Genomic DNA, 21676 nt, shown 5'->3' with positions numbered 1-21676 from the left:
GAGACTAACTTGAAATGTAAACTTCATTTAAACTACAACAATAAAAAAAAAAGAAATTATTTGTATTTATTTCTGATAACTCAAGCTGCATCCCAACTAGGAGAAGAGTAAATAGTGCTATTAAAAAAATTCTTGTCAAGAGAAAAAGTATTTAATTATGAACTTGGGAAACTTGGGTTCTAGTCCCAACTGCTGAAGCAAAGAATTAAAGATTGTTTTATTTCTTCCTCTTCCCTATTAGTTTCCATGTGCTGTCAAAATAATGCACAATTCCCCCCACCACCACCCTGGGTTTACAGGTCTTCATTTTCTGTAAAGAAAGGAGATTTTTCTCAGATATAGCTAAAGCATTAAGAAAAAAGGACCAGTTAAACAGGAGGTTATAAGTAATTTTACCTTGCCTATAGCTAAGAAAAATCTTCAATTTGTCATAGTCCCAGTTCTTTTATCTGTAAAAGATCTACTTTATCATCTTTGTCTTTCTCTAAAATGCTTTGAGTGAATAACTTAAGAATTTCAGAACTGGGATAGTGTATAATTCAATGGTATTTAATATATTCAAAGAGTTGTGTAACCATCACCACAATCAATTTCAGAACAGAGACACACCTTTTAAAGCCTGTAATTCATTATACAGAGAGAAAGCCAAGGTCCAAAAGGGTTAAGTCACGTTCCCCAGGTCACAGAGCTGGTCAGTGGCAGAGCCCAGCCTGGATCCTAGCAAATAATTTAGCCAACTGACATCACACAGGACTCAATTTCCCCTGCCTCTGGGAAAAATTCCACACGAATTAAAACCCACTGTTAAAATGTTGTCTGAAAGGACGGTCTGGCATTTTTCATTATTGTGTTCACTCTTATTTTTTCAAATCTTGTCCAATTTCCCCACCAAGTCTGTTGCATTGCAAGATTTCTTAGAAAAACTTCTAGAACACATTTTTTTAAGTATCTATTGGGCAATTCAACCACAAAATGTGGTTCGCAAGTTCAGAAAAAAAATCCTCGATGTCTTTCTTTTCAGATAGTCAAAAACTATTTCAGCTCATGCAAAAAAAAAAAGAAAAAAAGGCTAAACTCGACCCTCTGCTCATTTTGTTTTTAATGATCTGATTATGGGTAGTTTAAGTTTACCTAGTCACTTGCATAGTATTTCTCCACTGCGAATAGCTTCCTAAGATTTCAACCATTCACTCTGGTTAGTGGTCAGAAACCAACCTGAATCATCCAAGGGTTTGTGTCTAGCTTATCCCAGAGATGCGCTTTTAGGAAGTCTGTACCCAATAAAGCTTCTAACTAAAAGGTCGGCATTCAAATCCACCAGCCGCTCCTTGGAAACCCTATGGGGCAGTTCTACTCTGCCCTAGGGTCACTAAGAATCAGAATCGACTCAGTGGCAACAGATACCCAATAAAACAGAATTTTTCAAAAGGGGAGGCTAGTTCCCTGCCAGTCCTAAGGAAGCCAGTGCGACAAGTTCAGCCAGCGCCTACTTTGGGCACCACCCTGACTACAGTGACTCCAGGCCTCCTGACTGCCCAAGCAGAGAGCACTTTTCTCAGTTCTGGGCTCACAGTAGCAACTGTTGACTGCTTCTGTCTTTAAATCCTCCCCCTCTCAGGGTTTCATGATACTCTTCTCTCTCCTGGGTTTTTCCTTCCTGTGCTCCTCCATCCCCCCTAAAAATCATTCATTCAATAAATATTGAGTGGTCACTGCTCACCAAGTACCAAGCTAAACGCTGTCCCTAAATATGGGTGCTCCCTCAGGTCCCTGCATTTCTCACTTTCATCTGCACTTTAATTTTTAAATATTTGCGGGGTGGAAACCCCCCAAAATCTTTAGCTCTGGTCTTGGCCTTGCCCCCTGAGCCCCAGCTCAGGATATGCAGCTGTTCCCAGGTCAGTGACATCTAAATGTCCCACAGACCCCTCACAGTGCTGGGGTCCAGCAGTGAATCCACCATCTCCCCCCTCGCCCAACTGGCTCCTCCTCGAAGGCTCCCTATCAGCCTGACTAGCACCATGGTCCAGTATCCCCAGCTGGAAACTGAGCATCACCCAGTTTCCTCTGGAAGGAGTGTGGGTGAGGGGGCAGCAGTGCCTTTCAGCATGGTACTGAGGTTAGAAAAGAATCCTCTAATTTCAGCTGCTTTTCAAAAAGGGCCAACTTGTGGGAGACGCAGGATAAGACCTTATCACAAATGGGGATTCTGAATGAAATCTGTCCACCATGGTTCTAGTCAATGGGGGGGAGGGGGAGTTGGTGTTGGGCAGAGCAAACAGATCCAGATGTAACGGTGGGGGCAAGTTCTACAATGTGAACTCTGTCGTGGCTGAAAGAGCCTGCAATCTTGGAATATAAAACTGAGTGTTGTCAACACCTCCTCTCCATACACAAACACACACCCCTTCCCACCATCACCACCCCCCACACACACACTCATACATACACATCGATTTCATGCCTCCCTGCCTGTTTCCCTCTGCTCAGAACGTTCTCCTTCCTTTCCTGCCAGACCCCCAACCAGGATTCCTCCTCATATTTAATTCGCAAACGACTTGTCTCCTCCGGGAAGATTTCCCTGACGCCCCCACTGTGTTATCTGCCATCCTCTGTGAGCGGGGGTGTGTCTGGCACTGTTTGTTTACGCGTCTGCTTCCGTGTCTCCCCATAAGACTGTCAGTCTTTGAGAGCAAGAGCCTGGTGCTGAGCCCTGGGCCAACACAGGGAAGACGACGAGGAGGGAAAGGACGGCAGTGGAGCGCCCCAGCCCGGGAGTCAGGCGCAGTCTAGCGGGGTCCATTTCGAGGCGCGCGCGGGAAGCGCCGCGGGGCCCAGCCAGGCGCCAAGTACGCGGCATCCCTGGTACTGCCGGTGCCCGGGGGCCGCCTCAAGACGGCAGGACGTGCCGCAGGCGCTCCTGGCCCCAGCCAGAGGGCAGGGGAATTCGAGGAAGGACCTGCCGGGACCGCGCACCTCCCAGCGCGGGTCGGGGAGAGGCACCAAGCATAGCCTCCAGGCCTTGGGACGCGCACTATCTCTCCCGCGCCCGAGACCCTTCGGCCACCTCCGCCACACCTCTCCAATTTACAGCCGCTGGGGTAGAGCCGGGGGCGGGGGCCTGGGAAGAAGGAGGCGCCAAGGAGCCGAGAGGACGGCAGGCGTCCCCTCTACACAGCCGCGCGCCCTCTTGGGCGGGAAGAAACCGAAGCCTGGGAGAGGCCCCTCAGAAAGGCGGACCCCAAAGGCCCGGGAGCCCCGGGGGACCGCAGCCCTATTGCCCTCCCTCCCTCTGCTCTGCCTCCCTACCTGGCTGGCTTTGTGGAACTGCTTCTTCAGCCCGGTTATCGACATAGCGACTGCGCCCGGCTGGGGCTAGGTGGTCTCTGGCCTCGGCCGGGCCACGCGGTCGCGACGCACTGGGGGGCAGGCGCCCCGGCCGTTCCCCGTGCGGCTGGGCTCCGCCGGGCCCGCCTCCCACGGCCACGGCCACGGCCACGGCCACGGCCACAGCCACAGCCGCTGTCACACTAGCACACACGCGCGCACGCAGATGGCAACACTGCGTTCCAAAGCCCCTGCGCAGCCCATTGGCCACGCCACGGCAGTATGCAAATGAAGCTTCTGGGGCCGCCCACGCTTCATTGTTGCGTGGAGACCGGGAAGACTTGGGCAGCCGGGAAGATGGGCCCGGGAAGCTAGGCGTGGGGATGTCTCGGGGGCCCAGGGAGCAGGGTTACACAAGGTTTCTTGATGGGCACAGGTCGGGAGGCATCTGACTTGGCGACTATCATGTGCAGGGAAGAGGGATCACCTCTCTGTGCTTCTGGAACTTGGTGTGGAAACCTTTTGCTGACGGGCAACATCGCCTCCCTCCGGCGCATTTCGGTGGGTTTAGTTTTGAGAAAGGGACGCTCTGAAATATGCATAGGGAGAGAGAAATGCAACAGGAGAGGGGACCTGCGGATGGAAAAGCGGTCTGGGAGGCAGGGCTGTTTCACTCTGTGCTCTGGGTACAAGCAGCCCAAATGATTTTGGTCCTCTGGGAGCCCGAGACTGACTGGGTAATTTACTAAGAAAAAAATACAGTGCTCGCCTCCCAGGAACGCTGAGCACACTGTCAACTGCATTAAGAGCAATTATCTCCAAGGTGCCGGGAACACAGCACTCAGTACCCCAGGGAATTCACCAAGACCAGGACCTGGGCCCCTTGGTAACCCCCACCAGGTGTGTCATTTACAGCGCGTCATTTTGCCCAAAGTACAGAGGTCAAAGCGCCTGCAGCCCAGGCACAGCTAGAGGCCATGGACCTTTGTGTCAGAGCTGCCCCCAAGAGGTCAGCGTCTGCCTGAATATCTGGTCTCCAAATGTCCTGAGGGCTCCCAAGAAGTAGAACCCACTCTTGGCAACGCTTAACAAGGAAAGCAACAAACATCTTCCTCCTTCACTCTCCACCTAAAAGAAAAAAGATCCTCTGCTTGGGCACTCATCAGGTCCCATCTGGGGTGACCAAGAGCCCTGTTTGCCTGGGACCATTCTGGTTTACACCTGTGCCCTGGCATCCACTCCGGCATGGCATTTCTCCAGGACAAAGGTCACGCAGCCTCTCCCCGAGCTGTTAGCTCCCAACTCTCAGCTGTGTCTGAATCCTTAGCACTGACTTCATCCCAGCAAGGACTGGGCTGGAAACTACACCTCCCTGTGCCTCAGTTTTCTCACCGGCGCTGGAAGGTGTGGAAAGGTCAACAGTGTTCTTCCTCTGATATGGGGGGAAAACTACATGAACTTAGTGGAGGGGATAAGGGCAGCCAATCAGAGGGTTAATTAGATGACTTAGGGGAGTGCTCTGGCTTTGATTGGCCAGGTACTGCTGGCATCAGCCACAGGTGGTTAACTAGAAGGTGTCAGGGTGATGACAGCTGGAACTGAATAGTGTAACCAGAGGGCTTGTCCACATAACAGTCTGAACCCCACTCAACAACAGGCTCCACCACAGTGTAAGTGCTGCTCTAAGGCAGAAAGCCAGCTGAGGGCCAGGAATGGTGGGTCTCCCTCCGCCTGGGCTACTCCAGGGCTGCATGGTGGAATGTGCTCATCTGTCGTCTTTTTCCACGTCCAAAAGTGGTTTAAATAGTATAAGTTTCAAAGAACTTCCCCTTTGTCTTAGTTATCTAGTGCTGCTATGATGGAAATACCGCAAGTGGGTGGCTTTAACAAACAGAAACTTATTCTCTCACAGTTTAGGAGGCTATAAGTCTGAATTCAGGCCACCAGTTCTAGGGGAGGGCTTTCTTTCTCTGTCAGCTCTGGAGGAAGGTCCTTGTCTCCTTTCAACATCTGTGGGCCTGGCATTCCTTAGAATTCTCCACAAATCTTGGCATCAATCTTCCCCTGGGTCTAGGAGGTTCTCAGTGCAGGGATCCCAGATCTAAAGCACACCCTCTTCTCCTGACTCTTCTTTCTTTATATTAGGAGGTCCTTCCTTCTCTGTTCATTCTCTTTTTAATCTCTTGTAAAATGAAAAGTAATGCAGGCCACACCTTAGGGATACTCCCCTTACATCAGATCAGGGCTGTGACCTGAGTAAGGGTGTTATATCTCACCCCAGTCCTCATTAACATGACCTAATCCTGCCTCATTAACATAACAGACAGCTCACTCCCAAATGGGACCATAATCACAGGCATAGAGGCTAGAATTTACAACACATCACAAAATGGAGGATAGTCAGATCACAATATGAGGACAACCACACAATACTGGGAATCATGGCCTAGCCAAGTTGACACATATTTTGGGGGGACACAATTCAATCCATGACACATTTGGGAAAGGGGTGATTTTTTGAAAAACTTTTTTTTTTTTGCATATCTTCCATGGTTGGTAGTATATTCATGTTTCCTACTTCAGGTAACTTTGGTAATCTATCTTCTTTAATCAAGAGTAGGTTGTAGATTATATTCTCATAATTTTTTAAATTCAGAATATTTTGTATGCACTTTTTTCCTTTGTAGAAGTATTTGTGACTTTTCTTATTTTCAGTAATTAGGCTTATTGGAGGTGTGTCCATTTTGTTGGTCTTTTAAAACAATTCTTAAATATACTCATCATTGCTATTGATGTTTTCTCTCCTGAATTTGTTTCTGCCTTTATTCTTATACATTCCTTCCTTCTGTTTTGTTCAGAGGACCAGTTAGCATTTGAGATTATTAACAGCAGAAACTGATCCTGGTTAATGTAAGCTGGGAAAGATGGTACTGGAAGGACATCAGGCAGCCCAGATATTCACAGGAGTCATATAGGGAACTATGTGGGGGAAATGCACAGGAACCAGGAACCTGAGTGGTCAGATCCACTGTCAGATCCACTGCATATCCAGGAGCAGTTTCGTTGGGATGTGCTGGTTGAACACTGCATGTGACTACCAGAAAAAAGGCTGAGCTGTTCCCTGCTTCTTTCAGGCACTCACTCCAGATTCAAAGTTTCAGGGGCATCGTTTGATTGGCCAAGTTTAGGTGATGTGCTCAGACCTTATGTCTAAGATTCACGCCGTGGTGGATTTCTTTAATACAAGAAGAAGGTTCAGATGCCAGGCAGCCAAAAATTTTAAAAAACAAAAAAACAGCAACAACAAATGCCCACTATACTCAAGTTTATTTGAGTACTCTTTAATTGATATATGGTTTATTTATGTTTATTCTTGTTTTGTAATCAACACATGTAAAGCTATGAATTTTCCTTCTGAGTACAGCTTTGGTTTCACACGTTATTTTCATAAGTGATGTAGTCCTTATTACTATTTTCTAGATAAACTCATAATTGCATTTTTTATTTCCTCTTTGATCCAAATGTTATTCAGGACAATTTAAAAAGTTTTTTCTAGGTTACTTGATTTCTTTCCTTCATAGTATATTGAATTCCAAACTTGTAGTGCTATTTTCAAATTAAGTGCCTTGAACTTTTTCTGTGTAACCTATTATGTTAAATTTTATAAATATACCATAGAAATTTGAAATAATGTGCATTGTCAGTTTCCAGAGTGCAAAATTTTAATTTATCTGTAACGGGGTCAGGCATTCTATTGCAGCTCCTAGCTCAGGGGGTGATTTCAAATTCATGCTAGCTGGTGCCACCTTGGTCAATTCAAGGCTTTCCCTTCACATCACCATCACCTCTCCAACCACCCAAGGGCCGATAGCTTCTCTGTCCCTGTTTAGGGAACCCAAACCAAACCCACTGCCTTCGAGTCGATTCTGGCTCATAGCAACCCTATATGACAGAGTAGAATCGCCCCATAGAGTATCAAAGGAGCGGCTGGTGGATTCAAACTGCTGACCTTTTGGTTAGTAGCCAATCTCTCAACCACTGCGCCACCAGGGCTCCAGTTTAGGGAAGGGGCATACAAATGTCCTGGGCTATTTGGCAAAGAGTTGTTCACATGGGATGAAACCATTGGGGACTAGGCAGAATCTTGAGGTGTAGATAAGCATCACTGCAAATTGAAAGGGCTTTAGGCATTTGGTGGTCTTCACAGGTCAATGACAAGATGGACTCCTTGGTTGTCCCTGGTACTCCAGAGAGATGGCCCATATTCTGGCAAAGGTCTGAGTGTTGTCAATTTCCCATGTTCCTTTTCTTGTGGTCCTTGGCTCTCACCTCCCCTATCCCTTCCCTGGTACACAGTCTTACACTAGCCTACACTGATGTCTCTCTGTCTTGTGCTTGGGCCAGCTTTTGAATCTAGTGAATAGCTGCAATCCTTGTACCTGGTTCTGTAATGAGCAACTCACATCCATCTGTACAAGTGGGGAGTAGAAGAAATTTTTGTGGGCCATAGAGGGGAGGGAAGCACACTGGTTAATGTTTCAAACTATCATCTCATCATTTATCTCATAAATCAAGTCTTTTGAGTTTATCGTTCAAATACTGTGTCCCAATTTTTTTCTACTTCACCTGTCAAAGACTGAGAGGTGTTTTACAGCCTCTTGTTAAAATTGTTATTATGTCAATTGTACCTTATATTTGGGAGTTTAGTTTAAATATTTCAGTATTATGTTATCTGCCTGTAGGTGCATATGACTGTCATATCTTCTTGTGGATTAGAGCTTTTATCCATAGAAAATAACATATTTTGTTGTATTTATGGCTTTTTGTCTCCTATTTTACTTTATCACTGTCTTAGTTATCTAGTGCTGCTATAGTAGAAATACCACAAGTGGATGTCTTTAACAAACAAATTTATTTTCTCACGGTTTAGGAGGCTAGAAGTCCGAATTCAGGGTGCCGGCTCTAGGGAAAGACTTTCTCTCTCTGCTGGCTCTGATTCAATCCATAAGATTCCACCCTTTGGCCCCCCAAAATTCATGTCCTTGCCACATGTAAAACACATTCACCCCATCGCATCATCCCAAAGGTCTTAAATCAACTCCAAGTACAAAATCTCATCTTCTCAATCATTTGAATCAAATACTGGTGAGACTTCAGGCATATTCCATCCTGGAGCAAAATTCCTCTTCATCTGTGAACCTATGAAGTCTACAAGTTGTCTACTTCCGAAGTGCAATGGTGGAACAGGCACAAGACAGATATTTCCATTACAAATGGGAGAAACTGGAGGAAAATAAGGGATAACAGGCACCAAGCAAGTCCAAAACCCAGCAGAACACATCATATTATCTCTCAAGGCTTGAAAATAATCTTCTCTTCTCTGAGACCATCTGGGCAATGGCCCTGCCCTCCAGACTGTGGGTGTTGGCCACACCCTCCGGATTCTGGGTACAGGCCCCTCTACCCTGGGCTTCAACTCTGCCTTCCAGGCCCTCTGGTATGGCAACTCTGCTCCCTTGGCTTTGGGCGGCCCCCTTCTCTTAGTCCATCTGAATGGCAACCTTACCCCCTCAGCTCCAGCAGGCCTAGTTCTTCTGCCCCTTGGGCATGGAAGCCCCACCGCCTCAGCTTTGGGCATTAGCCCCATCCCCCTGGCACACTTTAATGGCAGCCCCACACTCTGGAACCGAGTTGGCAAAGATCCCACTCTTTGAAACCTAGGAAACTGTGGCCCCACCCTTTGAGACCCAGGAGACCACGCTCCCACCCTTTGAAACCGAGAAGGCCCTGCTTCCCATACTCCTTTCAACAATTTTGCTTATCTCTGACCTGCTCTAGGGGTTGTCCTTTCCTTTTCTTGGAGGACAACAGGTGTAGCTCCTTTAGCATATTTCCTGCCTGTAGAATTCCAAGAGGCAGACAGTATTCTTTCCTTTCATTCTTTCTCTGTTCCTTTCAGTCTAAACTGATTAGTTGTCTGGTATGATAGCTGGTTAGACCCATCAGTCACAGGCTTAATCTCTTTAACAAAAGATTGTGTAGCCACGTCCTTGGGGAACATTTTAGAACACATGACCTTAGTTTGTACAACAGAATTTTCCAAATCTTTAAGTTCTGTTTCCATCTTGTGTAGTTCGTTTTTAAGTCCATCTCTGCTCTCGCATTATACCAGAAGTGGCAAGGAGAAACAAGGCAGCCCCATTAAAATCTTGCTTAGGAATCTCCTCAGCTAGATATCCAAGTTCATCACTTACAAGTTCTACCATCTACCAAATATTTGAACATAATTCAGACAAGTTCTTTGCCACTGCATAAAAAGCATTGCCCTCCTTCCGTTGTCCAATCACATATTCATCATTTTCTTTTAGAGCCTCACCAAGAAGCACAGTTAATGTCCGTATTTCTAGCAACATTCTGTTGCTGGTGCCATATGTATTCTCTAAGACAATAGAGATTTTCTCTATAGCTCCTCTCATTTCTTCCTGAGCCCTCACCAGATTTGCCTTTGACATCTGTAGTTCTACCAACAGTCTGTTCAGGGCAATCTAGGCTTTCACTATTAGGTACCTTAAAACTCTTCCAGCTTCTACCCATTACCCAATTCCAAAACCACCTCCATATTTCAGGTTATCTGTTCAAGCAGCCCCCTATTCTTCAAATTCTGTCTTAGTTATCTAGTGCTGCTATAACAAAAATACCACAAGTGAATGGCTTTAACAAACAAATTTGTTTCCTATGGTTTAGGAGGCTATAAGTCAGAACTAGGGTGCCAGCTCTAGGGAAAGGCTTTCTCTGTCTGCTGGCTCTGAAGGAAGGTGCTTGTCTCTTTGAGCTTCTGCTCCTGGGCATCTGTCTTCCCTCATCTTTCCTCTAGCTTGCTTGTTTAATCCTTTTTACATATCAAAAGAGATTGACTCAAGATATACCCTACACTAATTCTGCCTAATTAACGTAACAAAGACATTCCATTCCCAAATGGGATTATAACCACAAGCATAAAAAAAGCCCTATTGCCAGTTGAGTGGATTCCAACTCATCTTGACCCTATAGGACAGAGTAGAACTGCCACATAGGGTTTCCAAGGAGTGGCTGGTGGATTCAAACTGCCGACCTTTTGGTTAGCAGCCAGGCTTTTAACCACTGTACCACCAGGGCTTCAACCACAGTCATAGAGGTTAGGATTTATAACACACATTTATGGAGGGACATAATTCAACCCATAACAATCATATAGCAATATTTGTATGTCTACTTTTTATCTATGTTTTTTAGTCTTTATCGGCTCTTTATTTTTGACTTTTCATTTTGGTTTAGACATGTGCGTTTAAATAAACAGAAAAAAAAAATTTGTTTGTGGACCAAAGTGTGTCTCTGTCTAGAGAGAGAGTGAAAGCATTCACAGTTATTATAAAAAGGGTATATTTTGTCTTAGTTTTGTCATTTTATTATATGCTGCTTTCTTTTCCTTTAATTCCTTTTTTCACCACAAATACCTATTTTATTATTCAAGATTTTTATTGCTTTCCTTGCCTTTTGTTTTTGAAAACTATGCACTCAATTTTTATTAAACCAATGGTTACTTACTAGTCTATAAAATATGTGAACTTATATTCTCTACGAACATCAATAGTTACACACTGTACCTTGAGCGTTGTGCTCTTTTAAACAACTATCTTTATGGGATCGAATTGACAAAACTCGAAAGTGTAGATGGGAAATTTAGGGGATAGTGAGCTTATGTTAATGGGGAAGGAACAATTCAGAAAAGGAGAGTGAGAATGGTTGCACAATTCGAAGAATGTAATCCATGTCACTGAATCGGACGTGCAAAAATTGTTGAATTGGTGTATGCTCTGCTGCGTATATTCTCAACAACATCAACAATAAAAATAAAATAAATTATTTTTCAAAAACTTAGTTAAACACTGTGTGGCAGCCACAGCATAAATATAATGAGTCCTGGGGAGGGATGCATGGAATGGGGATGCCTGATCACTCCTGTTCAGACCACCTCCTGTTCTGGCCCCAGCAATCTGTGCTGTCTCCTGCAGAGCCCAGGGTCAGCCAGTTTCCTTTCTCTGAAGCAGTAAATGAATCAGTTGAGACTTGGGGGCACAGAGTTTTGAAGGCAGGGAGGTCACGATGGACTAAAGACAATTTAAACAGAAATTTTGATATGAAAGAATAGTGAAGTTGTTTTAAATCCAAAATAGACAAGACGCTTTCCTAAGTACGTAGATGTTTTCCATTACACAATAATAAAGAAAATTTGGAAACTATTGAAAAGTAAAAAGGAGGGGAAAAGTACCTTTGGAATCACCAAACAACCACTCTTAATACCTTGGCTTATTTTTTCTTTTACAGTTTTTTTCCTACAAAAGATTTAAACACAGCAGTGCATGACTATGCATACTGTTTCATTTTCTTCTTTGTTCTCTTCATCATATGAGCATTTTTCTATGTGGTCTAGTCTTCACACACATTATTTTAATGACAACTTAATAATCAAGCATGTAAACATGTCAAATTATATTTGATCATTTTCCATTATTATACGTTTAAAGGGGGATTTCCGCAAATTTTTCGTGATTTAAATAATGCTGCATTATTCATCACTTCTCATATTAGGGTGCTTTTTTTTCCTTCTGTATTTAGGAGTTGCTCCTTAGGGTGAATTCCCAGATATAATATTAGTGCATCAAAGGATATGAACAATTCTACGTGCAAATCGATATACATGTAGCATAGTTATAATTGCTCCCATGATACATGGTCATTAGAGAAGAGTCTTAGAGAAAAAAGGACAGAGGATCAAATAAACTTGGATTTGCATCTTCCATTTGCTTTGAATTCCACATCATTAAAAAGCCCATCAACCTGTGCCTGATACAAGCTCCAGATTGCAGTTCCTGGCATTCCTTGGAGAGCTGAGGTCATAGACTGACGTCTTACATTAACCCTAAAATGTTAACTTAACCATGACCTCTCAATTTCCAGCTTTGTTTCTCTTTTTTTCCCCCAAAAAAGCTCTGACCCAGACCCTCTTCTCAGGAGACATCCTGGGTTGCATGAGCAGCGCAGTGGCCCACTATACTGCTATCTGTGCATTGTGCCAAGTATTCAGATAAACCAGACATAGAAGAATTCTTTCCCTCCATTTAATATCCTCACATACCTGGCTGCAGCAAAAAGCTGAGAGTGTGGATATGTTTTGCTTTCCTTGTAACTTCATAGGCCTTTCAGGTCCCCCTGTTTGCACATCTGGGAAAGATGTGTGCCCATCGATGAGGTAACAGAGCAGACATGATGAATCCCAGATGTTGAACATGGAAATTTGCCTTGAGCTTGCAAAATCACAACTGGGAACAAATGTATAGATTTTCTTCACTCATTGTTTTGCATGAAGCTGGTGCAAAATCAACTGATCAGTTCAAGAAAAGGCCAGAGAAATCTTTTGATTTTGAAATGCAAAGAAAAAAAACAACTGAAGCATTTTCATTTATCTGAAAATGAAAAATGGATGAAAGGTAGCATCTTAGCAGTGAAGGAAAATGTAATTAACTAGTGAATTAACGGATGTCAGAGTTATCTGCAATGCATGACGCCATCATTCTGAACCCTATAAACATTCAGTTAGAATTCTGGGTCACAGTGTAATTCTAATTAGCCTTTGTTAGTTACATAGGTGCAATTTTACATTTCCGTATTTTACCCCACGGGATTTATTTTTTTCACTGCTAATAAGCAGATGTACAATGTGGGGGACACGAGGAATTATTGAGGTGGAAATGACGTCCATAAGCTACTGCTGCCACCTTGTGGTTTCACTGAGAAGTGGCAGTAGTAAAACAACCCTAAGCATTCCAATGATTTGTTTTTATGTCATTTCATTTACTTATATATATTTCAAAGTTTTTTTTTTAAGAGCACACCAGTACTTTTAGTCCTGAAACAAAAGCTTATGTTATGTGACAAAATGTTGATTCAGTTTGCGTACATTGAGATCCTGGACCGCATCTGGGACTTTAGCTTATCAGGGTTGCTCTTGCAGTCCTTATTCCAAGAATCTTGAGAAGGGCTGTTCCACCACTATGGCATTATCCAAGGAGATAAGAGAAGAACAAAGAGAGAATGGTGCCATGGTGCCAAGGGAGGAACTTCAAGAAAGAGGAAGTGGCCACTAGAGCCAATTATTGTAATAGCAACCCCCTGCACCCCACTCCATTGTTATCTATCCCTTTTTCCTCATTTTATTTTCCTCCATTGCAGTTTATGTATCGAGATTATATATACATATACATAATTGAATAACCAAACAAACAAAAAAAACAAACCCGTTGCCATTGAGTGGATTCCGACTCATAGCGACTCTATAGGACAGGGTAGAACTTCCCTGGTGGATTCTAACTGCTGACCTTTTGGTTAGCAGCTGTAGCTCTCAACCACTGTGCCACCAGGGCCCCATAGAATTTAATATATATATTTAATTTATATATAAATATTATATATAGCTTTATATATAATTTTATAAACGTACATTTTTAATAGTGTTTATCCTCTAACTCACACTAACTGAATGAATAAAAGCTCTATAATATCACTGTCCAGTAGAACTTTCTGTGGTGATGAAAATGTTCTATATCTGTGCTGTCCAATACTGGTAACCACTAGCCAACTGCTTTAGTGATCTAGTGCTGCTATAACAGAAATACCACAAGTGGATGCCTTTAACAAAGAGAAAGCTGTTCTCTCACAGTCTAGGACGCTAGAAGTCTGAATTCAGGGCACCAGCTCCAGGGGAAGGCTTTCTCTCTCATTTGCTCTGGAGGAAGGTCCTTGTCATCAATCTTCCTCTGGTCTAGGAGCTTCTCAGCACAGGGACCCTGCTCTTGGCACTGTTTTCTTGGTGGTATGAGGTCCCTCTCCTCTCTGCTGGCTTCTCTCTTTTACATCTCAAAAGAAATTGACTCAATATACAACCTAATCTGGTAGATTGAGTCCTGCCGCATTAACATAACTGCCTCTAATCCTGCCTCATTAACGTCATAGAGGTTAGGATTTACAACACACAGGAAAATCACATCAGATGACAAAATGGTGGACAATCACACAATACTGGAAATCGTGGCCTAGCTAAGTTGATACACATTTTTGGGAGACACAAGTCAATCCATAACTCCAACTGTGGCTATTGATCACTTAAAATGTAACAACTGAAAATCTTAATGTTTAATTGTATTAATTTAATTAATTAAAATTTAAATGGCCACACTTGGCTCACGGCTACTCTATTGGCACAGCACAGCTCTAGAGGGCAAAAGATTAATCTGTTTTATTCACTGCAGCGTTCCCAATACCTGGAAGAGCTATTGGAATCCTATAGCTGCCCAATAAACATAAATAATAATTTAATGAATAAATAAATGGCTATAAGGAGTTCAGATGAAGGTCTAAAACTAATGTATTAGATTTAGCAAGAAGTTGAGGGTGATAATAAGGAGGACTGTGGGAAAGTAGATGGAGTTGAAGGGCCAAGGAAATGTGAGGTGTCATTATTCAAGATGCATATTCAAGGTGATGTGAGCAATGGTCCTGTTAATACCGACTGAGTCACAAAGACGCTTCCATGGAGTGGTGTGAGTTAGCTCTACAGCCAGAGATTGGACTAAGGGCTATAAATTGTGTTGGCAACATGTTTATCCTAAATTGACTGTATTTTAAAGTTAGTTAATCGCTGCTATAAGGAGCCCTGGTGGTGCGATGGTTAAGCACTCGGCTGATAACCAAAGCTAGATGGTTGGAACCCACCAGCTGCTCCGTGGGAGAAAAGACCTGGCCATCTGCTCCCATAAAGATTACAGCCTAGGAAACTCATGGGGGCAGTACTACTCTGTCCTATAGGAATCCACTTGCGGGCACATAGCAACGATAGCTGCTATGATTCCGGTCTATAGGGGGCAGCAGAGGACTTCAAAGTGAAACAGCAGACATTCAAAACGCGCAGTCGAACGTGTGGCTCCCTAACTCTCTAAAATAGTGCCGCTCGAACTTTAATGTGCACGTGAATCGCCTGGGGACCTGCTTAGAATACAGATTCTGAGTCAGTGGGCCTGCAGTCGGGCTGAGCTGTTGTATTTCCAGCAAGCTCCCAGGTGATGCTGACGCTGCTGGTGTAGGGACCTGACTTTGAGTAGAAAGGCTGTAAATGACAAGTCCTCTGCGGTTTCATAGAGACTCAGGATGCAGCTTTCTAACGTAACACATTTTCATGATCCGAATAGTGAACATGCAGAGTCAACAGCTTCTGTGTTTTTGAGGAACCAGCTGGATGGAGAAACAGCTGCATTTCAAGCATGTCTTTCCCTCGACCGTGGGAGTGTCAGTTTCTCTCCTTGTGGCTCAGCAACTCTACTGGTAGACTCTAAACTGGTTGCCATCAAGCTAATTTCGACTCATAGCGACCTTGTAGGGCAGAGTGGAACTGCCGCACCGGGTTTCCTAGGCTGTGATCTTTACACAAGCAGATTGCTACATCTTTCTCCCTAGGAGTGGCTGGTGGGTTCAAACTGCTGACCTTTCTGTTAGCAGCCAAGAGCTTAACCATTACACCACCAGGGATCTGGTAAACTTTTTTCTTTTTATTGTGCTTTAGGTGAAAGTTTACAGCTCAAGGTAATTTCTCATTCTAAAATTTATACACATATTATTTTGTGACATTGGTTGCAATCCCCACAATGTGACAGCACACGCCCCCTTTCTACCCCAGGTTACCTGTGTCCATTCAACGAGTTCCCTTCCTGCCTTCTCATCCTGCTTTTGGACAGGAGCTGCCCATTTGGTCTCGTATATCTGACTGAACTAATCAACATGTTCCTCACATGTACTGTTTTTTTGTTTTCTAGTCCTGTCTAATCTTTGTCTGAAGAGTGGGCTTTGGGAATGCTTTCAGTTCTGGGTTAACAGAGTGTCCAGGGGCCATAGTTTCAGCGGTTCCTCCAGTCTCTGTCAGACCATTAAGTCTGGTCTTTTTACGTGAATTTGAATCCCGTTCTGTCCAGGATTCTCTGTTGTGTTTCCCGTCAGGGCAGTCATTGGTGGTAGCCGGGCACCATCTAGGTCTTCTGGTCTCAGGCTGGTGGAGTCTCTGGTTCTTTGGTCCTTTAGTCCTTAGGGCTAGTATTTTCCTTGTGTCTTTGGTTTTCTTCAATCTTCTTTGCTCTGAGTGGGATGGGATCAATAGATGTATCTTAGATGGCAGCTCGCAAGCTTTTAAGACCACAGATGCTACTTACCAAAATGAGATGTAGAGCATTTTGTTTATAAACTATGTTATGCCAATTGACCTATATGTCCCCCAAAACTATAGTCCCTAAAAGTGTTTAGATGTATCTAGGAAACTTCTTTGCTTTTGCTTTGGTCCAGTTGTGCTGACTTTCCCTGTATTATGTGTTATCCTTCCCTTCATCCAAGTTGACCCTTGTCTGCTATCTAGTTAGTAGATCTGGTAAACTTTAAAGGCTGATATTATTTTTCATCTTCTTGGCCCAGATGAGTATAAGATCCTGTGCCAGATTTTGCCCAAAGAGAAAAACGTGCCATCTCCCCTAAAGCATGGAACACAGGGCCTGCAGCCACCTTCCGCGGCCCAGGCCAGAGGAGGCCCCTGGATAGGCAAAGGGAAAGAATTCAGAGTGTGCACAGGACATGCCACCACCACCTGCAGTCACATGGCACCTGCGAGGTATGTACAAGGTGCAACTGTGCACTACAGATGAGTAAGTAAGCCCAATGAAGCCTGTGGGTACCTTGCTCACTATAAACTGGAGCACACCGTACTTACTGGTTGATCCACCCCTGGAGCTGACATATGAAAAATGTAGGCAGGCTTCCGTGGAGTGCCCCATGAGGTGTTAGGAATAGCTGGAATCTAGTGAAGGCAGATATCCGTCCCTTCCACGATGCCTTTTAGGTGCTGTCCCCGGCCAGTTAACACAGGACTACTCCTTTGGGATGACAGAGTACAAATTTGGAGACTGAATTACTTTGTGCCCTAATGTGACCATTACTTCATCAGTTAGTTGTGGCTTTGACTCTTCTCCCTACCAGACTGTGAACTGGAAGAAGTGGTTTAGTAAGCCTCTGTTGAATTAATTGACACAGTCCCATTTTGTGGCTTTGCCTGACTCCTGGACCCTTCCTCACATGTACACATCCTCTGCCCATTCATGCAGGGAAACAAAGCCAGTGCAGCTGAGGTGGTGGGGGACGTTCTGGGGTACTGATATGCATGCTCTGTCACCCACCCTCCTCATGGTCTGTGAGCTTCTCTTGCCCCCCTCTGAATGTCTGAATGTGTGTGTGTGCGCACACGCATGCACACATGTACACATGCACACACACACACACACACACACACACACACTGACTAGTACCAGGTCTGACACTGTGTCATCCCACAAAATTTGAGAACTAAATGAATGACTTAAGATCTTACCCATAAATTTTCAGAGCAGGAATGGACTTTAAAGTTCATTTCATTTTAGGCAAAACTGATCTAAGCTGTTGGAAATCAGGACATCGGTACCCTTGGGAGGTGTAGTCATGACTGGAAGGGGTCAGTGGGCCTTCTGGGTGCCAGTAATGTTCTATTTCCCAATCTGTGTGCAGGTTACACTTTGGGTGCAGGTTTTCACTGGGTGAAAGTTCATCCAATTGTACTCTTACAATACGTGCACTTTTCTACATGTAAAAATTTTTTTGAAAGTTCATAGCTTTCAAAGATTTTGACTACATACAGCAGCAATTTTAAAAACAGGAATTAAGTTCTAATGCTGAAATCAATGCCCACGAACATATGCCCCGAAGTTTCTCCTTTGCAGGTCCGTCACTTCTGTTTAAAAACAAAACAAATTACCAATTACCTAATCCTGGCCACCCCCGTGCAATACATTTTAGGCTAAAAACTTCAAAAACGATCTGTGCCTCTGTTTTCCATTCTGCTCTTGCCCCCTCCCCGCCTTGCTGGATGACCTCACCTGATTTTTATATAGAAAATTGAGTCCATCTGGTGTTGGCTCCCTCCAGCCCCTCATCTCCACTTGAATATGATGCTGGGAACCCACCTCGTCCTCCCATATTCCCTCTGATCGTTGAGAAAAGGGAGCCCATCTCTTCTTCTCTCAACAGCTAACTCACCTGGCCTTGAGATGTGCCTGGGGATGGGGGACACCCACCTGCAGGCAGCAAATACTGAATGTTCCAGATCTGGCCCCAATTTTAGGAAAAAAACTTAAGCTTCTTCCCTACCCCTCAGTGAGGTTGGTAGGATTCTCACCTAAGATCTGTGAGTTCACTTTTATACAGTCTTGACCCTTTGATTTTTGTCTTACATTTCCTTAATTTCCAGGTTTATGTTGTTAGGTGCTGTCTAGTTGATTTCGACTCATAGTGACCCCGTGTGACAGAGTTGAACTGCCCCATAGGGTTTTCTAGACGGTAATCTTTACAGAAGCAGATCGCCAGGTCTTTCTCCCTCGGAGCAGCTAGATGGGTTTGAACCATTAACCTTTCAGTTAGTTAGCCAAGTACTTAACTGTTGAGCCACCATGGCTCCTTTCCAGACCTATACAGGGGTCTAATTCTGAGTAGCTTTAGAAGTTTAGATGTCCAGGATCTTGCAAATAATTTAATTGAATGGACTGAAATACTGGAGTTTCTGTGAATACCTAGAACTTTCTTAGCTGTCTGAACCGTGTGCTTCGGCTGTGCACTCTGAGAGGCCAAGGGCCAGGCCTTGTCTCTCTGTCCTCCAAATGCCCGATAAAGTGGCTGGCAGGCAAGCACCAGGGGCTACCCAGTCTGGGTCCCAACCTACTGGAAGGCCCCAGAGAAGCCCAATTTGCCTAAAAGCCAAAGCTTCAATTCCTGTAAAGATACATTTTCCTAAAATGCATGGTTGGATGATCTATTCTAGTTCCCGTATGAAGGTGGCTGCTCCCAACTCCTACAGCATCTGTGCAAAATAGGAAAAAGTACCCTCTTAGGTACTTTTAGGTGCACAGACCTGTGGGCACCTAACCCATGTTAGGCGTGACCTTGCTTCCTTGGTTGGGCACCTTGTTCAGGACACAACCTACACAAATATCGATAGCACTCCTGTTCACTCTTCTGGTGTAACTTTTGAGGTCTCTCTCCTTCCTCTACATTTCATCATATCAACAACTATTTTTGTAGCCAATCCTTCTAAGGATACTTATACCTTATTTTCATGTTTCTAGTACTTATTCAACAAATTCCCAGAAGTTATAACCCAGGTAGGAGCCCTGGTGGCGCAGTGGTTAAGAGCTCGGCTGCTAGCCAAAAGGTCAGCAGTTCAAACCCCCCAGCTGCTCCTTGGAAACCCTGTGGGGTAGTTCTACCCTGTCCTATAGGGCCACTATGAGTCGGAATTGACTCGATGGCAATGGGTTTGGTATAACCAAGGTATCAGATTTATCTCTTTGAAATGCCTTACTTTCCCTTTGTTGTACTTTAAAAATGGATTTTATAGAACTTGGTACACCACAGGGATTTGTTAAGCAAAAATGATAGCATACAGAGTGTTTTTGCTGAATTAGTGAGGCCTGCCCAGATGGTAAGAATGAAAAGAGACAATAGTTGTAATATTAGTACACTGGCACTTTGCTTTTAAAGATATGTAAATGAATGGATGGATATATGAATTAAGGATCACAAAATACTAGTTGATACATCCAACTTTATTTGCTTGTATTTTAAAAATATTTTTGTGATGAGACAGGTTTTTCTCTCCTCCTTTCTCTTCCTGGAGCCCATGCCTTCCCAGGCTAAGATAATTGAAAGGGATGCTCATGACATAACCCAAGTCTGGGAAGAAGACAGACTCTCTTCAGGATAATAAAATACAGGAGATATGCCAACATCACAAGATATCTGATATATTTCATATAGTCCACCTGGAGACCAGATGACCATAATGGCCTTTTTCCATCCCACCCACAGGATCTGAAGCTGCCCTGACCGTGGCTCCAGCAGTGGGTTTGGGCAGAAAAGAGAAGTCCACTCCAATGGCCTAATCCGCAGATAGAAAATGCACACCCAAAGCCATGGCCAGAGAGGAGCCATTCCAAGAAAAAGATGAGGAGTAAAAGGACCAGAAGGGAGGCAGGGAAGAGTTCCAAGGGGAGGTGTTTCTGCTCAGGCACTGAGCAGGGTTATTATAGAATCAAGACGAGTGTGGAAGAGATACTGAGAAGACAAATAAACATGATTGTCCATACAGAGTGCCCAAAACTCTAGGAATGAGCCTAGTATTCGTATCTGGTACACGGGATGAATTAGGTGGACGAATCCTCCCCCTTCGCCATTTTTACTCCAAACAGATTTGATTCTATCACTTGATCATGAAGTTATGAACTGAGTGAGGGAGTTCTCAGTTAAACAGGGCAGACGGAATGTTTATCTCTACTCCTTCCCAAAACTGCATAAAGGACTCTAAAGGAATAAGGTACAACTCTTGAGGGCAAAGAGAAAGAGAGAAGAGATGATAGACTAGAGATGGCAACAAATTTTTGGAAAACAGAAAGCAGTTGGATGAGTGGCACTGATTTAGCTGAGCCATGAAAGCAGAAATTTGACTGCAGGGGAAGAGAAACTGGTTAAAAAGAAAACCAATTCCCAATCCAGAAGTCTGAGAAGTTTCTGGAATCGAAGGCACAGTTATCTCCAAAGGAGGAGGATGGGGTGGGTTACATAGCGTGGGACTGAACACAGAACTGGTTTAAAGCCTGAATGAGGAGCAATTGGGCCCCTAGATTCTCATGCCCAACCCACACAGCCAGGGAAGTGACTCTTCCTCTTTTTGCAAAAGCCAAAAACCAAAAACCAAACTTGTTGCCATTGAGTCAATTCAGACTCATGGCGACCTCATGTGTTACAGAATAGTACTGCTCCACAGGCTGTAATCTTTATGGAAGCAGATGGCCAGAACTTTCTTCCGAGGTGCTGCTAGGTGGGTTTGAACCACCAACCTTTAGGTTAGTATTTGAGTGTAAACTAATTGTGCCACCCAGGGACATATTTTGCAGAAGACAGGTTTATTTTTCAGGGAAGCTGGGCCAGAGAAACTGTTTTTAATAAATTTGGAAAACTTTTTGCTATTCCTTCTTCAAATTTTTTTATTGCCCTCCCCATTTCTGGAACTCCAATTATACAGTATTCATAGGCTTTTTCTCAATACAACCCTGTCTGCCTTCTAACGAGAGTTATTTTTTTCACTGAATCCTTTACTAAATGGTCTACCCTATTATTTCTTAATATTTTTTTTTTTTTT

General features: G+C 44.0%; 1 protein-coding gene across 5 annotated transcripts in view; it reads right to left on the bottom strand.

Annotated features, from left to right (window-relative positions):
- SH3GL3 (SH3 domain containing GRB2 like 3, endophilin A3) overlaps nucleotides 1-3677 on the bottom strand; it is a 185495-nt gene extending 181818 nt beyond the window's left edge. For all 5 annotated transcript variants that reach the window (XM_023725804.1, XM_023725808.1, XM_012559960.1 and 2 more), the window contains exon 1: nucleotides 3310-3677. Coding sequence is in view for 2 of the 5 variants with exons in the window: in XM_012559960.1 (XP_012415414.1) it covers nucleotides 3310-3354 (45 nt within the window). In the remaining 3 variants the exon portion in view is untranslated. The remainder of the gene's footprint in view (nucleotides 1-3309) is intronic.
- Between the last annotated feature and the right edge of the window lie 17999 nt (nucleotides 3678-21676).

This window comes from Trichechus manatus, unplaced genomic scaffold, assembly GCF_000243295.1.
Source record: "Trichechus manatus latirostris isolate Lorelei unplaced genomic scaffold, TriManLat1.0 scaffold00009, whole genome shotgun sequence".
Classification (NCBI taxonomy): Eukaryota; Metazoa; Chordata; class Mammalia; order Sirenia; family Trichechidae; genus Trichechus; species Trichechus manatus.
The sequence above is the reverse complement of the archived record's forward strand: the minus strand, read 5'-3'. Positions and strand labels throughout refer to the sequence as shown.